Genomic DNA, 21,104 nt, shown 5'->3' with positions numbered 1-21,104 from the left:
TAACCGTGTTTTGTTTCTGTACATTTCAAGTACACTCGCAACTGAGTTTAAACAAGGTATTTTTCTTTTACCATTAATTATGTCCTTGCCGATAATTAACCGAATTTTGGGCTACCGTGTATTAATTTAATAGAAATTTAATTTTTAAACCCTTAATGTTTTTATTGTCTGGTTATTGATAGATATCGTGTATTTTTCGGCTAGGGAATTGAAAATATAGTAAAAACATATCATCATCACCTATGCAAATAGGAGATAATATAATGTTTTTTTCCTACAATATTTCCGTAAATTTGATAGCTAAAATACACAGAAACTATCAAAAACTCTGCTTATATGTTGTAAAATATAGAGTTAAACTATCGAGCTCATTAGTATTTTGTAAACAGGGTGAGGAGAAAAAAAAATAAACTAGCGGCTCGTTTAAGTTAACAGGACACGAATTATTATTCTTATCAGACGAAATAAAAACAAATAAATACGCGGATATTTTTACAATTGTGAAAACAATAGGGTTCCTTTTATAGAGAACAACACCTTTGTTTTCTCACATGATTGGAGGCGGAGACTATCGCTAATTTTTTTCCGCGAGTAAAAATAAGCAAAATAAATCGTTATTTTTGAAATTTTTTATATAAATTTATGAAATTTTAAAGTAGTTTTCATTAAAACTTTACATTTAACTCGACGTCCTTTCAATTATTTAACGAGTTAACGTTTTGCTGAATTAAATTATTACGTGGCAAGTTGAATTTGTATCGAATTAAACCAGTTTTTTCTTATTCTTTCACACAAACCCTCGTGCCAATTAAATCAGGAAAGAAAATAAATAAATAAATATAACTGATTAGCCTTTTTTCCTATACAACGCTCCTGTCAACTCTCTCTCTCAACTCTCCCTCTGCCTCTGCCTGTCCTATCAGGTAAGCTGGTAATTAAATTATATCATGAGTAAGGCTTTAAAAAGTAATGAAACAGAGGAAACAAGAATACCGACATTTCTGTTTGTTTTTTGTTTGTATACGTAATGTGCCGCGAGAGATGCCTCGGGAAGACTTTCTGTAGGGAAATTGGCCCTATTTAGATGTTACTAACGTGAAGAAAACTTGGAAAACTTCAGCCATTCGGCCAGGTTCGAACCCACGACATCAGCAGTTTTATCCACTAGACACTGATGATCACGGATGTTTTTCCTTTGTCATTTAAAATTAAGTCCATAATGTAATAAAGTTTTCCACGGCACTATACCAAAAGAATTGTTTTTACCATTTTGTATAATGGAGTTTACATTCTTAAAATATGACCAGGAAAAAAAATGTATCCTGTATCAGAAGGGAAATTATCAACTATAAAAAAAATTCCTGAAATAACTATTTATGTATTGTATAATTGTTGGAAATAATGTATTTACCTTGAATTTGAATTCTTTCTCGTGTTATAATTTTAAAGATTTTGTGCATAAATACTTAATTTGTTTAATTGTTAACGAGAAAAATGCTATTTTAATTAATTACAATTATAAATAGATGGATATTTCGGTATTATATTCTACATAGGCACAAATATAGGCAGGCTCTATCACAGTGGAGTTAACAGTCATTTGACCCAATTACTGGATCCAAAAATAATGTTTTTTTCTACAAAGAATTCATTCTATTATATTTTTCTTTGTTTGTTAGCGCACTGAGGCCTGGTAAAAATAAGTGGTCCACATCATTCTTTTGACCTCCGAGAGGCCCTAGAGATCACTTGCAAAAAAATAATGTAAAGTTGTCCCGATGTAAAAGTCCTGTTAGGGCCCCCTTCTTCTGCAGGTACTAAGAGGGACTTTTTCCCACATCTGTAGTGCATTCGGCCAGACCCACGATAGGGGCGACCGGGTGGTGAGGAAGGGGATTTCGACAAATCCGGGACCGAACGCCCACGAAAAAATTCCTGGTCATCCAGTTTTAGTGGGTTTGGTTCGATGTATTTCTTTATCGCGACTCGACACGTGAGCGATCTGCCGTGGGGATGTCTCTCGGGTACTTTCTATAAGAAACTGGCCCTGTTTAGGTGTAAAAACGTGAAGGAAACCCGAAAAACTCTACGTGGACAGGGGCGAACCCGCCATCAACTACCAGTGTTCACTGGTTTTATCCACTAGGCCAACGATGGGTGTGTGCACGACCCAACTTATACATTGGATCTAAGTAAATGCGGAAGTTCTACGGTTAAAATAATACTTTATTTATTTTGAATTTCCCAATATTTTGAATATATTCGATAATTTAGCGTGACGATCCGATTCCCTTTGATAAATCGTAAATAATGTTTGTCTATTCGTTGGCACTGGACCGAGCATTTTCTAAACGTTCTATTGAATATTTGTATAGCATTCCGGTTAATCCGAGTGAGAAAACAATAACTGTATCAAAACAAAAACTAAAAAAAATTTCGAACAGAACTGAAGGGAAAGAATTTATTCTCCAACAGTTATTTTACATTATAAAATGTATTATTAAACTGTCAACGTTTCCTGAACTTCACATACGCCGGTCGACCCCATCCAGGGTCGAACCTCCCCGTAATTGGGGTATTTGTGAATGACCGAATAGCCTACTAGTTAACTAGTAATCGGTTAGTGGATAGCCACAATTACCTAGCGTGTTTACGTAGCCAGGTATGACAGTGAGGTGCAAAAGGAGCAAATTTCACTAGACCCAAGGAAATAGGGCCTCTATAATATATATATATATATATATATTTTTTTGTTCAATTTACTTTAATATAATTTGATTTGCTATACGGCCCGTTACTCTCTACCCTAACTAGTAGTTAGCCTGCAAGCTACTGCATTAACTAGTAATTAATTAATATGCTGCAGATTAACGCCTAAATAGGAGCCTGTCTCCTCCACAGAAAGGCCTCCTCCTCGTTGCCATAGATAAAGAAACCGAACCATTTAACCTTTGAACTTTACTGAATACAAACGGTTACAGGCAAAATTACTACTCTACATTAAATTTAACGAAATCTTTATAGTTACATTTAATCAAATATAGAATATTAATTATCAGCACATTATAAGGAAAGAGGGAAAAAAACTTTTTATCATTATTCATTCTGTAAAAAGCAAAAGGGAAAAATTGTAATTTATTTCGAGATAATGACTTATGCCACGCTTTACTTGAATAATTTACTATGCCTTGTTAATTCGAAAAAAAACGGTGAATAATTGCAATATATATATATATATATATATTTAAAAACTCTAATTTAAAATAAACTATAATCTGAAAGAATGAGATGTCACTCGGCAAGTGCAATACTAGAGGTGTCGGCTTTCAAAACACGTGTCCGTTTCTCGTTAAAATATTCATATTCCACAAGATTAACGATGAATGTCGACTATTCATCTTCTACAGGAAGAATTATTTTAGAAGTTAATGCTTGAATATTAATATTTTAGCTTAATTTAACTACTCAAAGTATCGCACTGGTTTAATATTTTATGTAGGCCCTATTGCTTTGATTTAGTTTTAAGCCTCCCGGGAGATCTTTCAACGATAAGAATTAAGATTATTTAAACAGTAATCAAATTAGTATTTGTCTCAAGTGTTTTTGTTATCAAGAACGAAGATTTTGCTCGCTAGTTTCCAATTATTTTAATATTTAAATCGTGTAATACATGTATCGAACCCTTTAAATATAATATAAAAATGTAGGATCTACACCCTCATCAGTGGTCGCGGGTTCGCGCAGTTTTCCATATTTTCTTCACGTTAGTAATATCTAAACATGGATCAGTTTCCCATAGAAAGTCCTCTGCGGAGATACCTCCTCGTAAGATGCGTTGTCATATAGATACAACATTAAATAGATTAACAAAGAAAACAGTACCTTACATACTGTGTGTGTGTGTATATATACACACACGCACACACACACACCCAAATACTTCATTGTATTTCCTTTGTATATATATAGACACATATATAGGGTCAATACTTATTAAGTGTGACAATTAATTTTGAAAAAGCCGATAATTCTCTTTATAGCAGTCTTTAAATAACCTCCCATTTCATTATCATTCACGCTTTCCCAATTAGTTAATGAACAGCACAAGGAAATAAAATTAATTCCGAATGTACAGTACAAGTAAAATTAACTTGATAAAATATGCAAAGAATTTCAATCTTAAATTTGCCAAGATTCTAGACTAAAGTGAAAGCAGGAAACGTCATTATAAACACTGGAAACTTAAAGATCTATTTCTGGACGACCGTGACATGGTTGTTGACCGCTCCGAATAATCGACAATAGTTAAGTTACGGTTAAAACACTGTTAAACGGTCGTACAGAAGCGTAACTTTGTAATTAGAAACTTTCATTAGACCAAGTACATTTGCTGTTTGGTGTCAAAAGTTGTGCTTAAGGCTGGTTAGAGGCGATGCTTTTGTCGTTTAGACTTAATTGGGCTGCAATTTAGACCTATAAATTTCCACTGTCGTCCATCCGTTTGTCTGTCTTTCTTTAATCTCGAGAACGGAGTTAGATAGGTGAAAGACGAGATCAGATATGGAAACCTTAGGGGCAGAAGGTCCCGATTAACTATATACGAACTTTCGACGCACATCATAACTCCCGTTGTTTCAATTCAAAAATTCCCCCCCCCAGAGGTGTTAGATAGATGATCGACACGATTGTATTCCTAAAGGAAAAGTATCATGCACGGGGGCAAGTCACTACTAATTTGAATAACGGTAGTGTTTGCATTTTAACAGCAAGTTCAGTGTAGTAGAATAATGAAGGCCATTGAAAGGATGATGATAAATAAACTATGACTCGCGTGAATGAATAAATATGAAAAACTTATTTTGCTTTACAAATGAACAAATATAAATTCTAATAATTTAAAATCACGAATAAATTTTAATAAATAAATATAATATATAATATTAAATTATAAATATTTAATATTGTATATTAAATATTTATAATTTAAAATAATAAATATAAATATTATTTATAAATAAATATATATATATATATTTAAAGATTAATTGTGTAGATTCTGTTTGGTTCTATAGTGTGAAGGAAGGAGGTATAAAGAACCCTCTCGTACCTTTTGTTATATATTATTTTGTTTAAAAGTAAAAAAAAAAATGGTACGATTTTAATTAATACCAATAACTTTTGTTAAATTTCACGAAAAAATATATTTTTCATAAAACTTCAGAGCCCATCAGTGGATTAAACTACTGAACACTGATAGTTAGTAGTGGGTTCGCCCCTAGTCAACGGACTGGCCACATGAGGTTTTCCCGGGTTTTCTTCAGGTTTGTAACACATAAATAGGAGCCAGTTTCCCATAGAAAGTTCTCCCGGGAGGCACCTCCTCGGCAGATCGCCCACGTCGCGATGTCGTATACAAACAAAACAAAACATATCATATCATGCGATGAAGAGGGATTTTAAGTAACAACAAACTTGTAAAATATTTATTATGTTATAAATATAATTTATACCATCGATTTCGTGGCGTATGTTATTTAAATCCACTTTCTTCCAGAAATTAACGAAATATTCCTCGAATGCTCTTGTACAGAACACGGATAGTGTGCTATAAGTAGGAGCCATTCTAGAAGTAGATAACGTAGAAATAAGCTAAAAATATATAAATTGAAGATGTTTATCAAAAATTAATCTTATTATAATATTTCTAATGCATATACATATAATGTATAAGGCTTTTAAGCTACATAAAAATGCTCAATTGGTTTGGTTTATTTGGTTACACATGGCCGATCTGCCGAGGAAGAATGCTTCACAAGAGAACTTTCTATGGAAAAATGATCCCTTTCTAGGTGCACTAACGTAAATAAAACCGGGAAAACTCCACGTGGACAGCCCGTTGGTAGCACTCGAACCCGCGATCAGACAACTGGTGAGCTTCAATCAATCAACCTATCCAGTTGTTAAATTAACAAATAATTTGTCTTCTTTCTTGCCTGTCTATTCCAATGCTCTATCGATTAGAATAATAATAATAATAATCCGTATCTAATTATATCCAACCTGAACAGTATTATTTCTTTCATTACACAGAAATTCACCTAACCTTTCTGATATTTAAAACCCCTCAAACTATTTTTCATTCGAAAATAATCTCGATTCTTGTAAAGAATAATCAATCATAAGATTATAATTATTTAAATAATTTATCGTTTAAATAGCATAAATTAATGTTAAATTTGGTTACGAATTTTAAAACTGTGTCACAGAACTAATAATAAATTACATATTTGTGTGTCATCCTTCATTAAAAATATGAATTTGCAATATTTTAATTACTTCGTTATTCATTTTTTACATAAAGGTTGGAATGGAAAATGTTATCAAAATGTAAATTAATTAAATTCGTCTCCTGTGAAACCGGACATTTGTATTCTTATGAAAAATCGAAATTAACAAAAAATTATTTATTTTAGGTCTTAAAATATTAAAAAACCCAATAATTTTTTCTCTCCTCCATCCAAGTATTGAGGAAAGTAATGTGCTAAGTAACACGTGGGCTACGAAAGTAACGTGCTGCCCACCAACCCTAGACAAAACCGGTTCCGTGTTTTATGATAAAATATATATGTGGGGCTTTTTTAAGTGGCCGAGGGCCCAGCATCAACCACGAGCATCCCTCAGAACTCCTGTAAGCGGAAGGAATCTCTGCCCACGATTTGGTAAGAGCAAGTTAATTTTCACAGACCACAATGTTTGTTTAGTTATGGCAACGCGATCTGCTTAGGGGGATGGTCATTTTAAGGGAAACTGGTCCCTATTTAGGCGTTACAGACGTGGAGAAAACCCGGAAAACTCCACGAACCCACGACCGAACTCCCAGTGTTCAGGGAACGAAGACCGCTTGGCCACTGGTGGGCCCACAGACCACAAAGAACAATGTAAGAGCTCTCTTCCTTGACGTCACCTGGGTCTTCCTCTTCCTGTTTTTCTTGCAATTTCTTCTTCAAGAAGCAGGATGCACCAATCTGTCCAATCTTACCAGAAAGTCTGAATTCCATTGTACCCATTTCTTGTTTTAAAGTTTCATCCACTTCTTTAGGGAAATTGAAAACTTGAAGCAAGCGCCAACATCAGAAAATATTCGTTTCGATTATTCATTTTTCGATTGAATTTAGATAAAAACCGATCGCTCGATCGAGCGACTTAAGTTATAACTCGATTAACAAATTTATAACATATTTTCGAAGGCAAAATTGTTTTCTTAAGTTTATCAGCTGAGCAATTAGGAAAGATCGAAGAAAATCGATCCGATTGATCAGTTTTAAAACATTCAGAACGACTGATCGATTACGGATATTGGACCGAAAAGTTCTAGGAGCTCGTTTCCTGTCATTTCCTAGAAAAAAGTTTTTTAGAACAAGCAAAAAGAATCCAGTTAAATACAAAGAAACTTGTTCCTTTTCTGTTGAACAAAGATGAAAACTCGATAGAAAAACTTTCCTTTGTTTACTTACGTAAGTATAGTTCATAACACTTTTATAACACTCGAAATGAATGAAAAGTATTCTCAAAAAGGTCAAGGAAAATCAACAGGGTGGCCCAAACTCAGTTAACCACTATAAAGACTAATTTGTCGTCGTATTCAAATATTTAAGTCTTAGTTTTAATTTTAGTTTGATGAAACTAAGCTAGTGTATATCTTTCAGGCCGGGTACACAAAAGTACACCTGTATATCTGAACAGGCGCACTATTCAGGTATACGGGTACAGTGCATTTGGAACCGGCTTAACACACTTATCTGACTTTTGGGCCACTGTATAATCAGGATATAGCTTTTTCTAATATATTGATATAATCGAATGAATGACAGAAAAGTTCAAAGTTCAACGATGAGGTATCAAAATTTGAGTTAACTTCCACGCTTAACACCCGAGCATGCTATACTTAAGTTCAAATCGAAAATTAGAATTTACAGTAAAACCTCCTTATGCCGGAATCGCGCAATACCGAATATTTTTCCGGTTTGGCAGGTTTCGGGACAGGTTTTACTGCGTGCACTTTGAGGAAAAATATAAATAAATTAACATTTCTTTGTGGATTTTTAAAAGGATATCGTCAGCATAATTTCATATAATTGTCTAAAGACACACATCCGTTAGTAGGCGTGTCCGCTTTAAATATTTTACGATATTTATTCATAATAAAAGCTTCTATATGCTTATACGCGGTGAATCTCGTATATTACTTGAGTACTGCCGTTTTTCCCCTCATTATAAGTATAACAAATTGTTTCGACACCGACTACAATAATTCTAAATCTTTTATCATAAGGCCTAATTATATCTACTGTAAAACCTGTGTAAACCGGATTCGCACGGTACCAAACATATTATTTCGTAAAATTTTATAAAATCGCATAACAGATGGCGCCATACACAAGTTTAAATTTTTTCCGGGGTAATTATTCAACTCGTTGCTGATTTTACTTTAGTCTTGGGCTTTTAAACGACCCTCAGATACGCACAAATATACTCTTGTGAATACCCAGAATATAAGATCCTGAACATTGTTCAGTATCAAATGTTGTGGAAAAAGCTTCGCATGATATAAATTTAAATAAAAGATATCACGAGTCCAGGAGACAATGGTGAGGGATTAACGAACGTTTTTGCATTTTTTCAGACATTGCTATACACTTCGTACTAGCGCCCGCTGCCTGTCTGCTTCCGATTTGTTTACGCACGCTCTTTGATCAGTCTGAAAACCCTACAGAGCACTGTTTATACTGTGCAAAAACTTTAATTGAACGCATTCTTGCACAAAGTCAACCCACAAATAATCCATGCGCATAAAATATGTACTTTCTAGGCACGTACTGTATACACACGATTCATAAAGGCTACATGCGCGCATAATACTAGCATGCCGTATTACTGTCAGAGAATTCCTGATTATTGAGAGCCGGATTAACAAACGTATACTGTTGAAATAGTGTGAGAAATTAAAGTGGAGGCAGTAGCAGTAGAAGAAATTATAGTAGGCCTAGTAGAAGAACCAAACGGATTTCCAAGAAAACGTTTTTAAGGAACTAAAATTTTACAAAATAAAGCCAAGTTGTCTTTTTATATTTACATAGATATCAACTAACACTAAATTTAAAATTACGAGAAGTATTACAATTATTTTTTCTGATTCAGCATAAAATATTAAATGCATTTACTCAGACAAAACATTAGCTATTTAGTCATAAATTTTAAACTAAAAAACCTACCCATAACGTAGGTAAAATATGATTTTAGATGAAAGAAATGCAAAGTTAGTCGCACAGAAAGGTAGAGGCAGATGTTTCTTTAACAAATCGAACCGAAATTGTTTGAACTTTTTACAGAGGTGTTCTCTGGATGTCTGCCAATACGAGTATCTCACTGATAGACTAATGTTCTATTAATCTCTTATTTCTGTACTGGCTGCCTTCTATCTAATTAATAATAAAACTATCTTAAAAGTGAAGTTTCCAATATATCTACATGTATTTTATTGCAATCGTTTTATCTATTTTCGGACCAGAACCGACGGTTTTAATTGGATATCCGAGAAAAAACGAACTTTTAAATGAAGATGGCATTTTTGAAAATTTAAAGTTTCGTAACCTAAAAAAAGGTACTGTACAGCCGTTAGTTTCTTGTGTTATACATCCGTTTATCTTATATGTATTTATATGAACAGAGGGTGCATCCGTGCTCGAGTGGCTAAAACCACTGAATACTCCTAGTTGGTGGCAGGTTCGTGCCCGACCAAGGCTGGCCACGTGGAGTTTTCCGGGTGTTTTCGCGTGTCGAACACCTAAATAGGGGCCAGATTTTCAAAGATAATTTTCCCGGCAGGCATATCTCCCGTGTGTTGTGTTGCCTCGTCCCATCAATTCTGCAATCCATTGTTATATAAGCCTAATAACGAGCATCGGTAGAGGATCGAACTAATAGCTAGAACTTAAAGGCCCGGTTGATTACAACATATTTTCAATTATTCCATATAGAAATATAGAATATAACTTAACAAAACTTAACTTTGTAGAGCTCTACAAATAATCATTGAACCAGGACTCTTCATACCATGGGACCATAAACTAATTGTCGGTGGGCCTATAATTCTTACGCTCTTTCTTTCTTAAAATCTATCGATTTTAAATTAATTTTTTTAACTCTAATCGACATATTTTTCGTAAATAAAAATAATTACCCGTGTAAGTGTATTATGTAAAATTAATTAAAAGAATTGTATAAATCGAACAACAATAGACTTGCGTAATTGTTTATTCTTGGAAAATTAGGTAAGGACATTACAACACGAAAAAATAAAATTTTAAACGATCGAATTTAAAAAAGTAAACTCGACTATTCATTAACTTTCTAACAAACTTTCCCTAAAAATAGAATATTTCATTAGAATAATGCGTGTGAAATTATTAATAGTTTTATGGGATGTTCTTCAACTCGTCCTTATCGTTAACGATCAAAATAGTTCGACTTTATTGCTTCACGTTTTTACTTTCTCCACAGTTATATATAATACGGGGAAATAAGGTAATCTGGCAAAAAATGAGCCCCAAGATTCCTACATTTTTTGGACTCGGGAGACCTTGAAACGTCCAGAAATGCAAAAAATATTGGATATTTTTTTCCTGTATGTGATACGGTGTGCAGGCGGCACGATTTTGTTCACCCAGTTTGAAGCTTAATAACTCCTTTACCTTTAGTCAAAAATCTGTGAAATTTTACAGAGAGAGATGTGTGTATTAGACATATTGATGCTATTAAATTTTGGTGATTAAAGGTCGATGGGGTGGGGAGATAGAGGAAGTTACGTGTCATATCTCGAGTGGGGTCGGATCTTACATTTACAATCTCTTTTGTAAAACCGGCCTCCACCCTAAAAATTAAGCTTTTTAACATTTTATAATCTTTAATTATATAAAAGATTTCAAAATATAATCGCTTAACAGATGGTGCCGCACACAATTTTAACGTTTTTGCCGAAAAAGTTATGCAACTCGTTGCTGGATTTTTTTTATAAGGACTTCATCGAAACTTCATAATTTCTCATTTCAATTTAATCCCAATTTCATTTTTACGTACAATTAAATAAAATAAATTTAACTAATAACTGAAATTTTTAATTAAGAAAGAAAAAATGCAAAGGAAAAACAACAGAAACGTTTTCCTCATTCGATAAAAGTGAGAGAAAATTATTATATTCGTACTAAAGTGGAAATCTTCAACAAGGAAAAACATCATGTAGAAGGTCATTCCGTGAAGAAAACTTGAACTTGTCACTTTAACTCGAATTCTTTTACATATTTCGAACGTACAGGATGTGCGAATTCCCAAATATAACCGAAACGTGACAAACTAAATTTGCATGTTCACGTGTTCCTCCAGGAAACAGACAATTCGTAAGAAATAATACACTAGACAAGGTTAAATTGCATAATTACGTAAAGCTGACTTAAAAATTAATCAATAGCGTAATTAATGACGGTGTTATACAATGCCACACAATTTTTTAAACGAGACAAAAGTGATTTTCTATAGACAAATCCAGTGAGTCACTTTATTCATCATTTAGGAAATTATAAGGAAAACGGTGAATTTTCAAATCGAATAAATTATTTATTTAGTTACAATTAATTATCAACAGAACAAGGAATTCTTAGAAATGCTAAATAATTCAATTATAAAATATTTATTTCATTCCAAAAGTAATAAATAATGCCGCATTTCACTCGTCCATTCAAAACTACTAATACTTTAAAAGAATTTAAAGTGGTTAATATACAATTATTCGTGAAATTCTGTTCATTACATCGTACATTTTAATATTTTAAGGTAATTTTAAATGGGAGATGTATATAAAAAACAATTAGGATGAAGGATCCGGGTGGAGAAACCTCTACAGCTAGCCTGAAGGAAAGAGTAATATTAAAGTTAGTTACGTCATGATTAGAGTTAATTATAGAGTAAATATTTCATAAACAATAGAAGATGATCAGAGACCGAACAAAAGTCTGTGTTGACAGCTCCTTCGAAGATTATTATGCACCAACATGTACCACAGTTCGTTGTGGTGCAATTAATTCGCCATTTGCTGAGTCACCTTCAATTTCATAAACGATCGAAACGCTTTATTAATTTTTAGAGCTTATCAAGAACATTACAGCTTTACAATTTAGCATTTTTCTAATTGTCTACACTCCCTCTAACGTTTGTTTCTATCGAATTAATCTTAACCCGGGGCGTCGTGGAGGGATGAAAGAGAAGGAACGTGCTGTCGACATCATTCCTCAATTAATCCTCTCTCTCTTACTCAATTACCAAACGTCAAATTCATGACTGAATTAGCTAGTCTATCATCGGTTACGGCATGCAACGAATTAGCGTTACGCATATACCGCACGGACCCGAGTAACTACTAACTTGGCAGAGGTCTTACGTGGTCGTTCACCCATTTTACACTCTGTTCTAGTAACGGCCCAACGAATGTCGTTCCCACATTATATATTTAGAATGTGAATAATTAACGTAACCGCCATGGCGTGCAATTTTAGTGACATCCCACTCCACGGACTTCGCATAGGTCCTTATTCGTGAAGGAAGGAAATTGGGTTAACTGAAGATCTCACGGAGATATCGTTAGTCTCATTTTACTTGGAGAAGATGGAACGGATTCTCCCGACAAGAATAACGAGTTTGGATTTTCAATTTTCTTCTTCTGTTATTCACGTGATCCAACCGGGGGGTTCTTGATCTCCGTGGAAATAACTCGTGAATCAATCCAAGAAAAACATTGTGGCTAACAGTTGTTTGTCCATTGTTTATACACGAATTATTACTGTAGTGTGATTGTAAACAATAAAATTACACGTAACTAAGCCTATATAATAAGTCATCCTATATTTAGAATCTTATAACTGCTTGTATATAGAAATTTAAGAAAATAAAACCTTACTTAAACGAAGTGCTCTTAAATGAATTAAAGCAATAAAGCGAGCATCAAACAGAAATTCTATATTTAATCACCCTTCACATACTCTTTCTCTATGTAAATGTAAATATGTGAATATTTTCCTTTTCATTGTCTTGAACATAATCGACGTTCGGTTTGCGCAAATACCTGATACGAGCGTTAGAAAAGTAGGACGAGCTCCACCCATTTCAACTTTCTAGTTCACGTGTCCGATGCTGACACGACGCAGGTCAAGGTCAGATGAGGAATTTTTATTGGTCCTGTCGAGTTACATCGAAATTATCGTTATCTCACAACTATTGTAAAAGGTTATTTCTTTCCTCCTCCATTACGAATTATGAGAAAATTTAAAGCGGGAATCAGTTCAGTGTTGTAGGTTTACCTTCCCTAAATTAATTATATTATACTGTACTTATATTGTATGAAGAATAAGCGGCTTTTGTACGAAAATACATCAAATCTAATAGTCGCTTTAACGAGTTTTTCACTTAGAATTGTCTCAACGATGGATACAGAACTATAACTCTTCTACATTTTTATGATTTCCAATACTCAAATCATCAGCTGGCATCTCTTTTTATACACAGTACCTGTATCTCGCCTGCTTTTATTTTCTATCGCGCCTATCCAACTGGCTGGTCACGTGTGCAGTTTTCCGGATTTTCTTCACGTGTAACAACCTAAATAGGGCCAGTTTCCTATAGAAAGTCCTCTCGAGAGGCATCCCCCCTCAGTATATTACGTTGCAGTATACGAATGTTACGTTGTACTCAAATAATATCAGTTATATTTTCTATTGTTTGAAACTTTAGTAGTAAAAATATCGTAAAGATTAAAGGAAGATTAGTTAAAATATATACTTCCTAACTCGATGATGTGAAATTCTGCCAAGCTTTTAGCCTTATTTTTGTTTCCCTACACCATTTTAATTCATATAACAGTAGATATAAACAGAGGAAGACCAAAAGGAGCACAGAAAGGCCCCAAAATTCGGGTTAATTGGTTAAAAACATTACCTCATTTGGGCTCAGCGTAGTAATAACTATTTATACTTTTTATAATAGAACATATTTGTTTTCGTTTCTTGTTTATCGAGACCAATTTAGATATCTCGCTAGAAAACAACGAGGCAGTTTTAGGCAACTTTGAGGTCCCGGCCTAATTTCTTTACGGAAATTATAGAAGTATTAATATAGAAGAAAAATATTAATAACGAGCGACCGGGTAAGGCCCTAAGAGGGTGAGGCCTCCGGTCGTGACAGGGTATGCCTACGAGTTAATTAAAGCAGTCTTGAAAAAAGATTTCTTTTAATACCGTTAGTTGAAATAATCGGAAATGAATTTTATATTGCGCAAATTACTGAAATAATTCGTTTGGAAACAATGTATTTTATAAATTCTACTTTAATATTTTGTAATTTTTTTTTCGTAATTTTAATTTGTAACAAATGTTGGAACCCTCGTAAATGCTCCATAAGGTGCTATCACAGAGAAGACGTAAACGTGAGGCTTTTTCACAGGGAACGTAAAGGTGAGGCTCAATGTAAAGAGAAATATATTCGTATATATTTCTCTTTACATTGAGCCTCACCATTAACTTATATTTAGAGTCTACGATAGAGCTTTACATTGAATCATTCGTGGTCTTATTGATCCACGAATGATTCAATGTAAAGCTCTATCGTAGACTCTAAATATAAGATAACACATCTTATCATTCGAGGATCAATAAGACCATTTTTCAAGCTGGCTCTATGTGATAAGACCTGTTCTAACATACACTTTAATTGTCAATTTATCAATAAACCTCAATACACCCCAAGGTTAACTTTGATTTCTATTTTGATTTTCTGAGAAAATCGAATTAGATCATATAAAATTTCTAATAAAATTGAAATGACTTTACCTTGCGAAAGTAGATTGATTCATTCCTAAATATTTAAATATTGATATCGTAACCTACTTTGTGAAACTTTCAACAAAAAGCGAGTTGGACAAGAATATTGCTCTTCCAAATTCTCTCTTCTCACGAAACAACTTCTAAATTAAATATGGGGTAAACACGATCAAGAATTTTTGTTGTTATGGCTCTAAATTAAAAGGTTCTTTGTTAAAATTAAGTAATACGGTAGACGTTTCGAAAGTGAACGATTTTATTTCGTTAAACATTTTTTTCATTTTTTTATGCGTAAAATTTGAGTTTTAACTGGATTCGTGACACATGCATGCGGTTATCTCGAAGCTCAACATATTTTCTTAATGTTTACAGAGAAATAACTTTTTAAATCTAACTGCGGTTCTCCGAATGCTCCCCTACTCAAGAAAGATAAAATTACTATATAATAGTATTATAATAACCTGAGGTAAGTGACGTGATATTCACTAGTCCGCGGCAGTTTTTTTTTGTTTTGTTTTTGTATTCGCTGTCCACAAAAAATAGAAAATCACTGAGCCAAACAGATAAAATGGACCACTATCGATCGTAGACCTATTCAAATTGTAAACTTTTTATAGGAGTGACAAATGACAGCATTTGTAATTTCGTTCTAGGAACACAGAATCGAACGTTTCTCATAGGAAAAGATCCTTTGTTCTCTTAGGAAATTATCTAAAACAATTTTTTTTAGCAGCAACCTTACGCGAATCACGACGAAAAGATTTGCCCATTCTTCCATCCCCGCGTTAAAATCGGATAATTAATCACGTTTAATAGCCTTTTCACTTTGTTAAAGAGGAAATTATTTGTTGTGAAATTCATTAAAGTGTCAAGAATTAGGTCTATCGTAGGGATTAAAAGCTGTGTAATGCATAAGACGACGGGACGTAAAGTGCATCACAAATGAATGATTGCGCCACTTTCCCTTCAATCGAGGCAAGAGAATCGAAGATGTACAATAATTATAAAAGAAAAGTCACGGTTTTTTCCGTAATTAATATTTCTATTCGAGTAATTTGTTTTCAAACCCCCACGTAGAAAGAAAGAATAAACTATCTTCGTCCCCAATTCTGGAACGTTGGGTCATTCGTCCCACTTCTTCTTAAGAAAAGTCCACGTGTTTCAGAAAGACATTAAATAAATGTAGTGCATAGGGCAAGATACAGATAGAGTCAATAGTACTTTTTGTCAATTTCACGTTCTTAATAGTGGTAGAGAGTCACGAGGGTCGACAGATCTAATTATCAATCAGAGCGTGTAGAAACAAATATTTTTAGTATCGTTTCCGAAAGAAGAATACGTTCAACGATGAAAACAATGAGAGAGATAGCCATCGAGAAGATAACATTTAAATCTGAATGCAGTTAAATAATCTTTACATCTTTTTAAAGTATTCAACACGAGCAACAATCGTTTAAGTGACCCTTTATAATACAGAACTACATCTCTGAAATCTAAACATTAAAAAAAATCCAGCAGAGTTGTGTAACTTTCCCGGCAAAATAGTAAAAATTATGTACGGCGCCATCTTTTGAGATTTTATTATAAAATAAAATAAAAAAAAAGCTTAATGTTCAGCGTAGAGACAAGTTTTACGAGAAAAATTGTAAATGCTAAGTATAATTCTATTCGAGATATGAGAAGTTACTTCTCTCTATCTCTCCACCCCGTCGACCTTTAACCACCAAAATTTAATAACATCGATGCCCCTAATACGCGAACCTCCCTGCAAAATTTCAGAAATTTTCGACAAAAGGCGCAGGAGTTATTAAGCTTCGAATTGGGTGAAAACAAAATCCTGTCCCTCCCCACATACACGAACATGCAGAAAAATTTGGGGGTTTTTTCTGTATTTCCTGCATAAAAACTGCTTAACTGGTTAATTTCCACAGATCAAATAATTGGCGTATTCGTGAAATACGTCTCGTAATTGTACCATTTACGAAAATTTGTGTGAATAAAAATATTCTGCCATTATCTACATTTCGAAATTCTTAAATAAATAGGCACTAACAAGTAAAAAAAATAGTTCTTAGATATTTTTCCCTTTAACTTCCTTTCATTGAAGGTTACCAGAAAACGAAATAAGTATTTTTTGTACTTATAACCAGAAGAACACTGTTAGAACTGAAATAAAATCTTTGCATAACCCGCTTCGTCTTACATCCCTCGCTAATAGAACAGCTTATTTCTTCACAGGTGCTAGTTTTGTAATTGCAATTTAATATAATCTGCCTTGTCTTAGACACAGATAACCCGCGTACGATACGATAATTTTTAAACAAAAGTATTCCTCCTTAACCACAATTCTAACACACACTAATATGAGGTGTTACCTTCTGGTTGTCAATATTTTAAAATTATCCCTTTAAAAATTCGATTTTTCATACGATTTTTCTAGCCACCCACAGCTTATTTTTAGGGAGGGAAAGCATACAGGCACAATTTAGAACAGATTTTAGTAGAAAAGAAGGTCGGAAAAGACGGAGGAAGTGCGATAAAATTAACAGAATTTCCCTCATCATCGACAGGAAAACAAAAGATGTGAAGAATTCGATACTAAAATTGCTATTATTTATTAAGCGCTGGACTGGGAGAGTGGTAGTTATTGCTCGTTTAGAAGAGGCCATCGATTTCTAAAGGTAGTTTTACCCACGTAATTAATTAATGCACCTTTCTGATTTATTGTTTTCGACAAAGGCGAGACAACAATCAACCGGAGATGTTTATTTTCCTTTTTTTTCCTGTGGTCGATCCGACCGAAATGTCACGTTTTCTAGTCATTCAACGCTTAATTAGCATCGCTTGAGTGACTTGCCGAAATATTTTTTTCTTAGAAATTACGCAATTTTCACGTTTAATCAATAAAATAAAATAATAAAATGTTGAGTAAAGATCGACTTTGTTTTTTTTTTTATATTATAAATAATTGTAAACGATAATTCTAATTTCTAACTGGGCAATTAGCATATTTAACTGTTGATTTCAACAGGAGATGTAAAAAAGTAAATCTAATTCTGCTTCTCTTGTAATTTTTCTGTCAAAGGAGCCGACAGTACTCCACGGATAAGCCCGTATTATGGCCTACAAAGCTGCGGAGGGAATGGAAGAAAATTCGCTTTCTAGTGTTTTTTCTCCAGCTATTTCGTTAAAATTATTTAGGTTATGTAAAAAGAAACTTTGCTATTTACTCAATAATTTAAGTAGCACGCTGACTAAAGCCATACACTTTTAAGGAGAAGACTATCAAGAAAACGGGAAGGCTACACTCGAGATTCTACGCAAAAACGTTCTTTATTAATTACAAAAACAGTTCTAAAAGTGAAGAAAAATGCCCATTTTTTCCTCCTAACTCGTTATAAAATTTAAAATTAGGTTAATCCGGTTTTTTTATCATCGAAAGTTTAAAAAGTTCCGGTTTATTAGTGGAGCGAAAGCGTTTATTCTATAGAAAAATAAGGAGTTCAACTCTCTAACAAGGCACACGTTTAAATTATTTATCGAGAGATAACCGTTGACCTAAGGTGCATAGAATTTGATAAACGGAAGCTATTGTCGTCGGCCAATACGACAAACTAATTAAATAAAACATACGTTTTCAAAGTTTGAACAGCCGGATCGTGCCGAGTGAACACAAATGCGTATATATATATATATAGGCTTTCTCTGCACCGTACAGGAAACCGATGCACTTTAACTTAGTATACTTCGCTCCCATTCTAATCACTCTATTAATTATTAGAAGCAGACAAACTATTGCATAAATCGTAATCAATCGTTACTCGGTAACAATTAAAATTACGTAAATAATCGATAAACAGTAGGCTAGTGTTTTACGTAACTTCCCATACGTGCGACTTACGAGAAGAATCAGTTACGTTTATGTAAATTTTTACAAATTTTACGTCTTAAATTATATATTTTTTAAGCTTTAACGAACAGAAGATGCTTGTTTACCGAAAACTAAGATAAAATTCGCCCTCTAGAAGCGAAGACACTACCTTTTACCGATCAAGAGCGGGAATACAAGAAGGATTACAAAAACTAATTTAAATACTAGTCAGACAATTAGACCTGCGATGGTCATTTAATAATAATTCTTCGTTGGGCAATTAAGCTAATTACGCAAAGGATATTTTATCCAGATATAGCAGCTAACTTGGTTCAGGCGTGCAACCGAATAATTAAAATAATACAATATTAGATATGGTAACACCTACGATCGACATTTTCGCAACAGGATTACACGTTAAAGAAATCGAAAGAGCAATTATCCAATTCGAGTTAAATGTCAATATTAACAACGGTTGACAAAGTAAACAACGAAGTTTACTACACCTATATTCCCCCCTTGCACTCCAATTTAAACTATGCGAATGCTTTACTTAACTCGCATATTTCGAGAAATAAGGACACGAAAAACTCGTTTCGCCTTTTTTTCCCCATTTGATAAATTGCGTTATAGCGGGGGATATAATTTTTCGTCATTTATTTTATTTCGTACGCGAATTTTTTTTCGCAGTTTAGTGGCATAATTCCGTTTACGCGCCCCGTAATTCTGTATATCGAAGCTGGCATGCGACAGCGCGGAAACTGTACGGAAATACTTCAAAAATAGAAACGATTAATCTAGTTTTAACACTCCAGAAACTCACTTTTCGTTCGAAACTAACCCAGTTTAAATTTACATAAGCCACTTTAACTTTAGAAAGTTGGCTAGAGGAGTAAACACAAGATATCCTTCCACCACCCCCTTAGAAATTCCTCGCTTTTTGAGTAGAAATTTTACCTCCAATAATTTCAATACATAAAAAAGGGGAGACTTTTCTTTTCGAAGATCTCGTCGAGCGTAACGATAGTAACGAGCGCAAATACTAATAAATCGGCATCACGTAAATTTGCATGCACTTTCTATTGTAGTCGGAGGGTAGAAATTTTTCCTTCTAAAAGATAATTTGAGTTAATTCGAAGCGGTAAACACGTCGGAACTTTCCGATTTCTCAAGTAAAACACGGAGACTTTCGACTTTAATGCTCTCAGTCACCTAAGACTATAGCGTGACCGTGAAGTATCACGCACGTGGATGGTCACCGGAGACAAAAGTACACGTTACACCCCCCACGACGATCGATACAATAATACGTTTGCATAAGAAGTGATGGCCATTATCGTTATAATATTAGAGTATAAACAAGTTATGCTCGTAACTCGGGCCATTTTAAAGTGGAATAAAACCTGTTTACCCCTACCTAAACCGATTTTTTTCCCTCGTGTTTTTTGTTTCTTTCGTAACGCTTATTTTCTAAGGCAAGGTCGCGCGGATTGTTTTCGGGTCATCGTCGCGCTCGTTTCGATCCGACGGTGACGAAATTACTGTACAAGCGGGGGGAGGAAGTGTCTAGAGAAAAACAAAAGCTTACCTATTTTGGCAAGACCCGCAATGACTATCCATAGCGAAATGATGAAAGGGGTGGAGACGTGTGGAAAGTCGACGGTGGTTACTTGAAAGCGGTGCTGGTTACCGGAGGCAGAAGATTCGTACTTTCTATCCTCGTTATTGTCCGCGTAAGTTATCGTCTTGATAACGGGACTTTCGGAAGTCTCCGTCACAGTTTTTTCCGTATTTCTCTCGTCCTCCCCCTTAACGGTTACGGTTGTTAGCAGCCAGATGCATAAACACATTCGAAACATCATCCTCGGTTCTTACTCATGTTCTGCTGCCGTAAACACTGTCGACGTTTATTTCATTCACCCCAGCTGGTACTATTGGATGTGATGTCAAACACGACCGCCTTCTTATTGGTTAGGTGATGCGACGTCATCGGAAAGTGACGATCGATGGTTATAAAACTTTCTTCACGTCTCCCCGTCTTTCATTCGTTCTTCACGTCACTAATCCCGTAAATGAGGAATAAATAAATCGAATTAAACGAATTAAAATACAATGCAATTATTTAAATAATCTATCAAGAAACAATTAAAACAGTGTTATAAACATTCCTACTTTCTACCGCATACAATAGCGTTAAATAGAACAATTTTTAGATTATTTTTTATGCTCCTCTTATTCTATTCAATAAACGACAAGAATTAATAACATAAAAGAACACAAAACGTAAAATAAAGCCAAGTTTTACAAGTGTT

General features: G+C 34.1%; 1 protein-coding gene across 1 annotated transcript in view; it reads right to left on the bottom strand.

Moving 5' to 3' along the window:
• LOC136970157 (Na(+)/H(+) exchanger protein 2-like) overlaps positions 1 to 20,846 on the bottom strand; it is a 55,245-nt gene extending 34,399 nt beyond the window's left edge. The window contains exon 1 of the mRNA XM_067264562.1: positions 20,381 to 20,846. Coding sequence (XP_067120663.1) covers positions 20,381 to 20,654 — 274 coding nt within the window. The 5' untranslated portion in view covers positions 20,655 to 20,846. The remainder of the gene's footprint in view (positions 1 to 20,380) is intronic.
• Between the last annotated feature and the right edge of the window lie 258 nt (positions 20,847 to 21,104).

This window comes from Centruroides vittatus, unplaced genomic scaffold (assembly GCF_030686945.1).
Source record: "Centruroides vittatus isolate TY-2023 unplaced genomic scaffold, ASM3068694v2 contig_19, whole genome shotgun sequence".
NCBI classification, from domain to species: Eukaryota; Metazoa; Arthropoda; class Arachnida; order Scorpiones; family Buthidae; genus Centruroides; species Centruroides vittatus.
The sequence above is the reverse complement of the archived record's forward strand: the minus strand, read 5'-3'. Positions and strand labels throughout refer to the sequence as shown.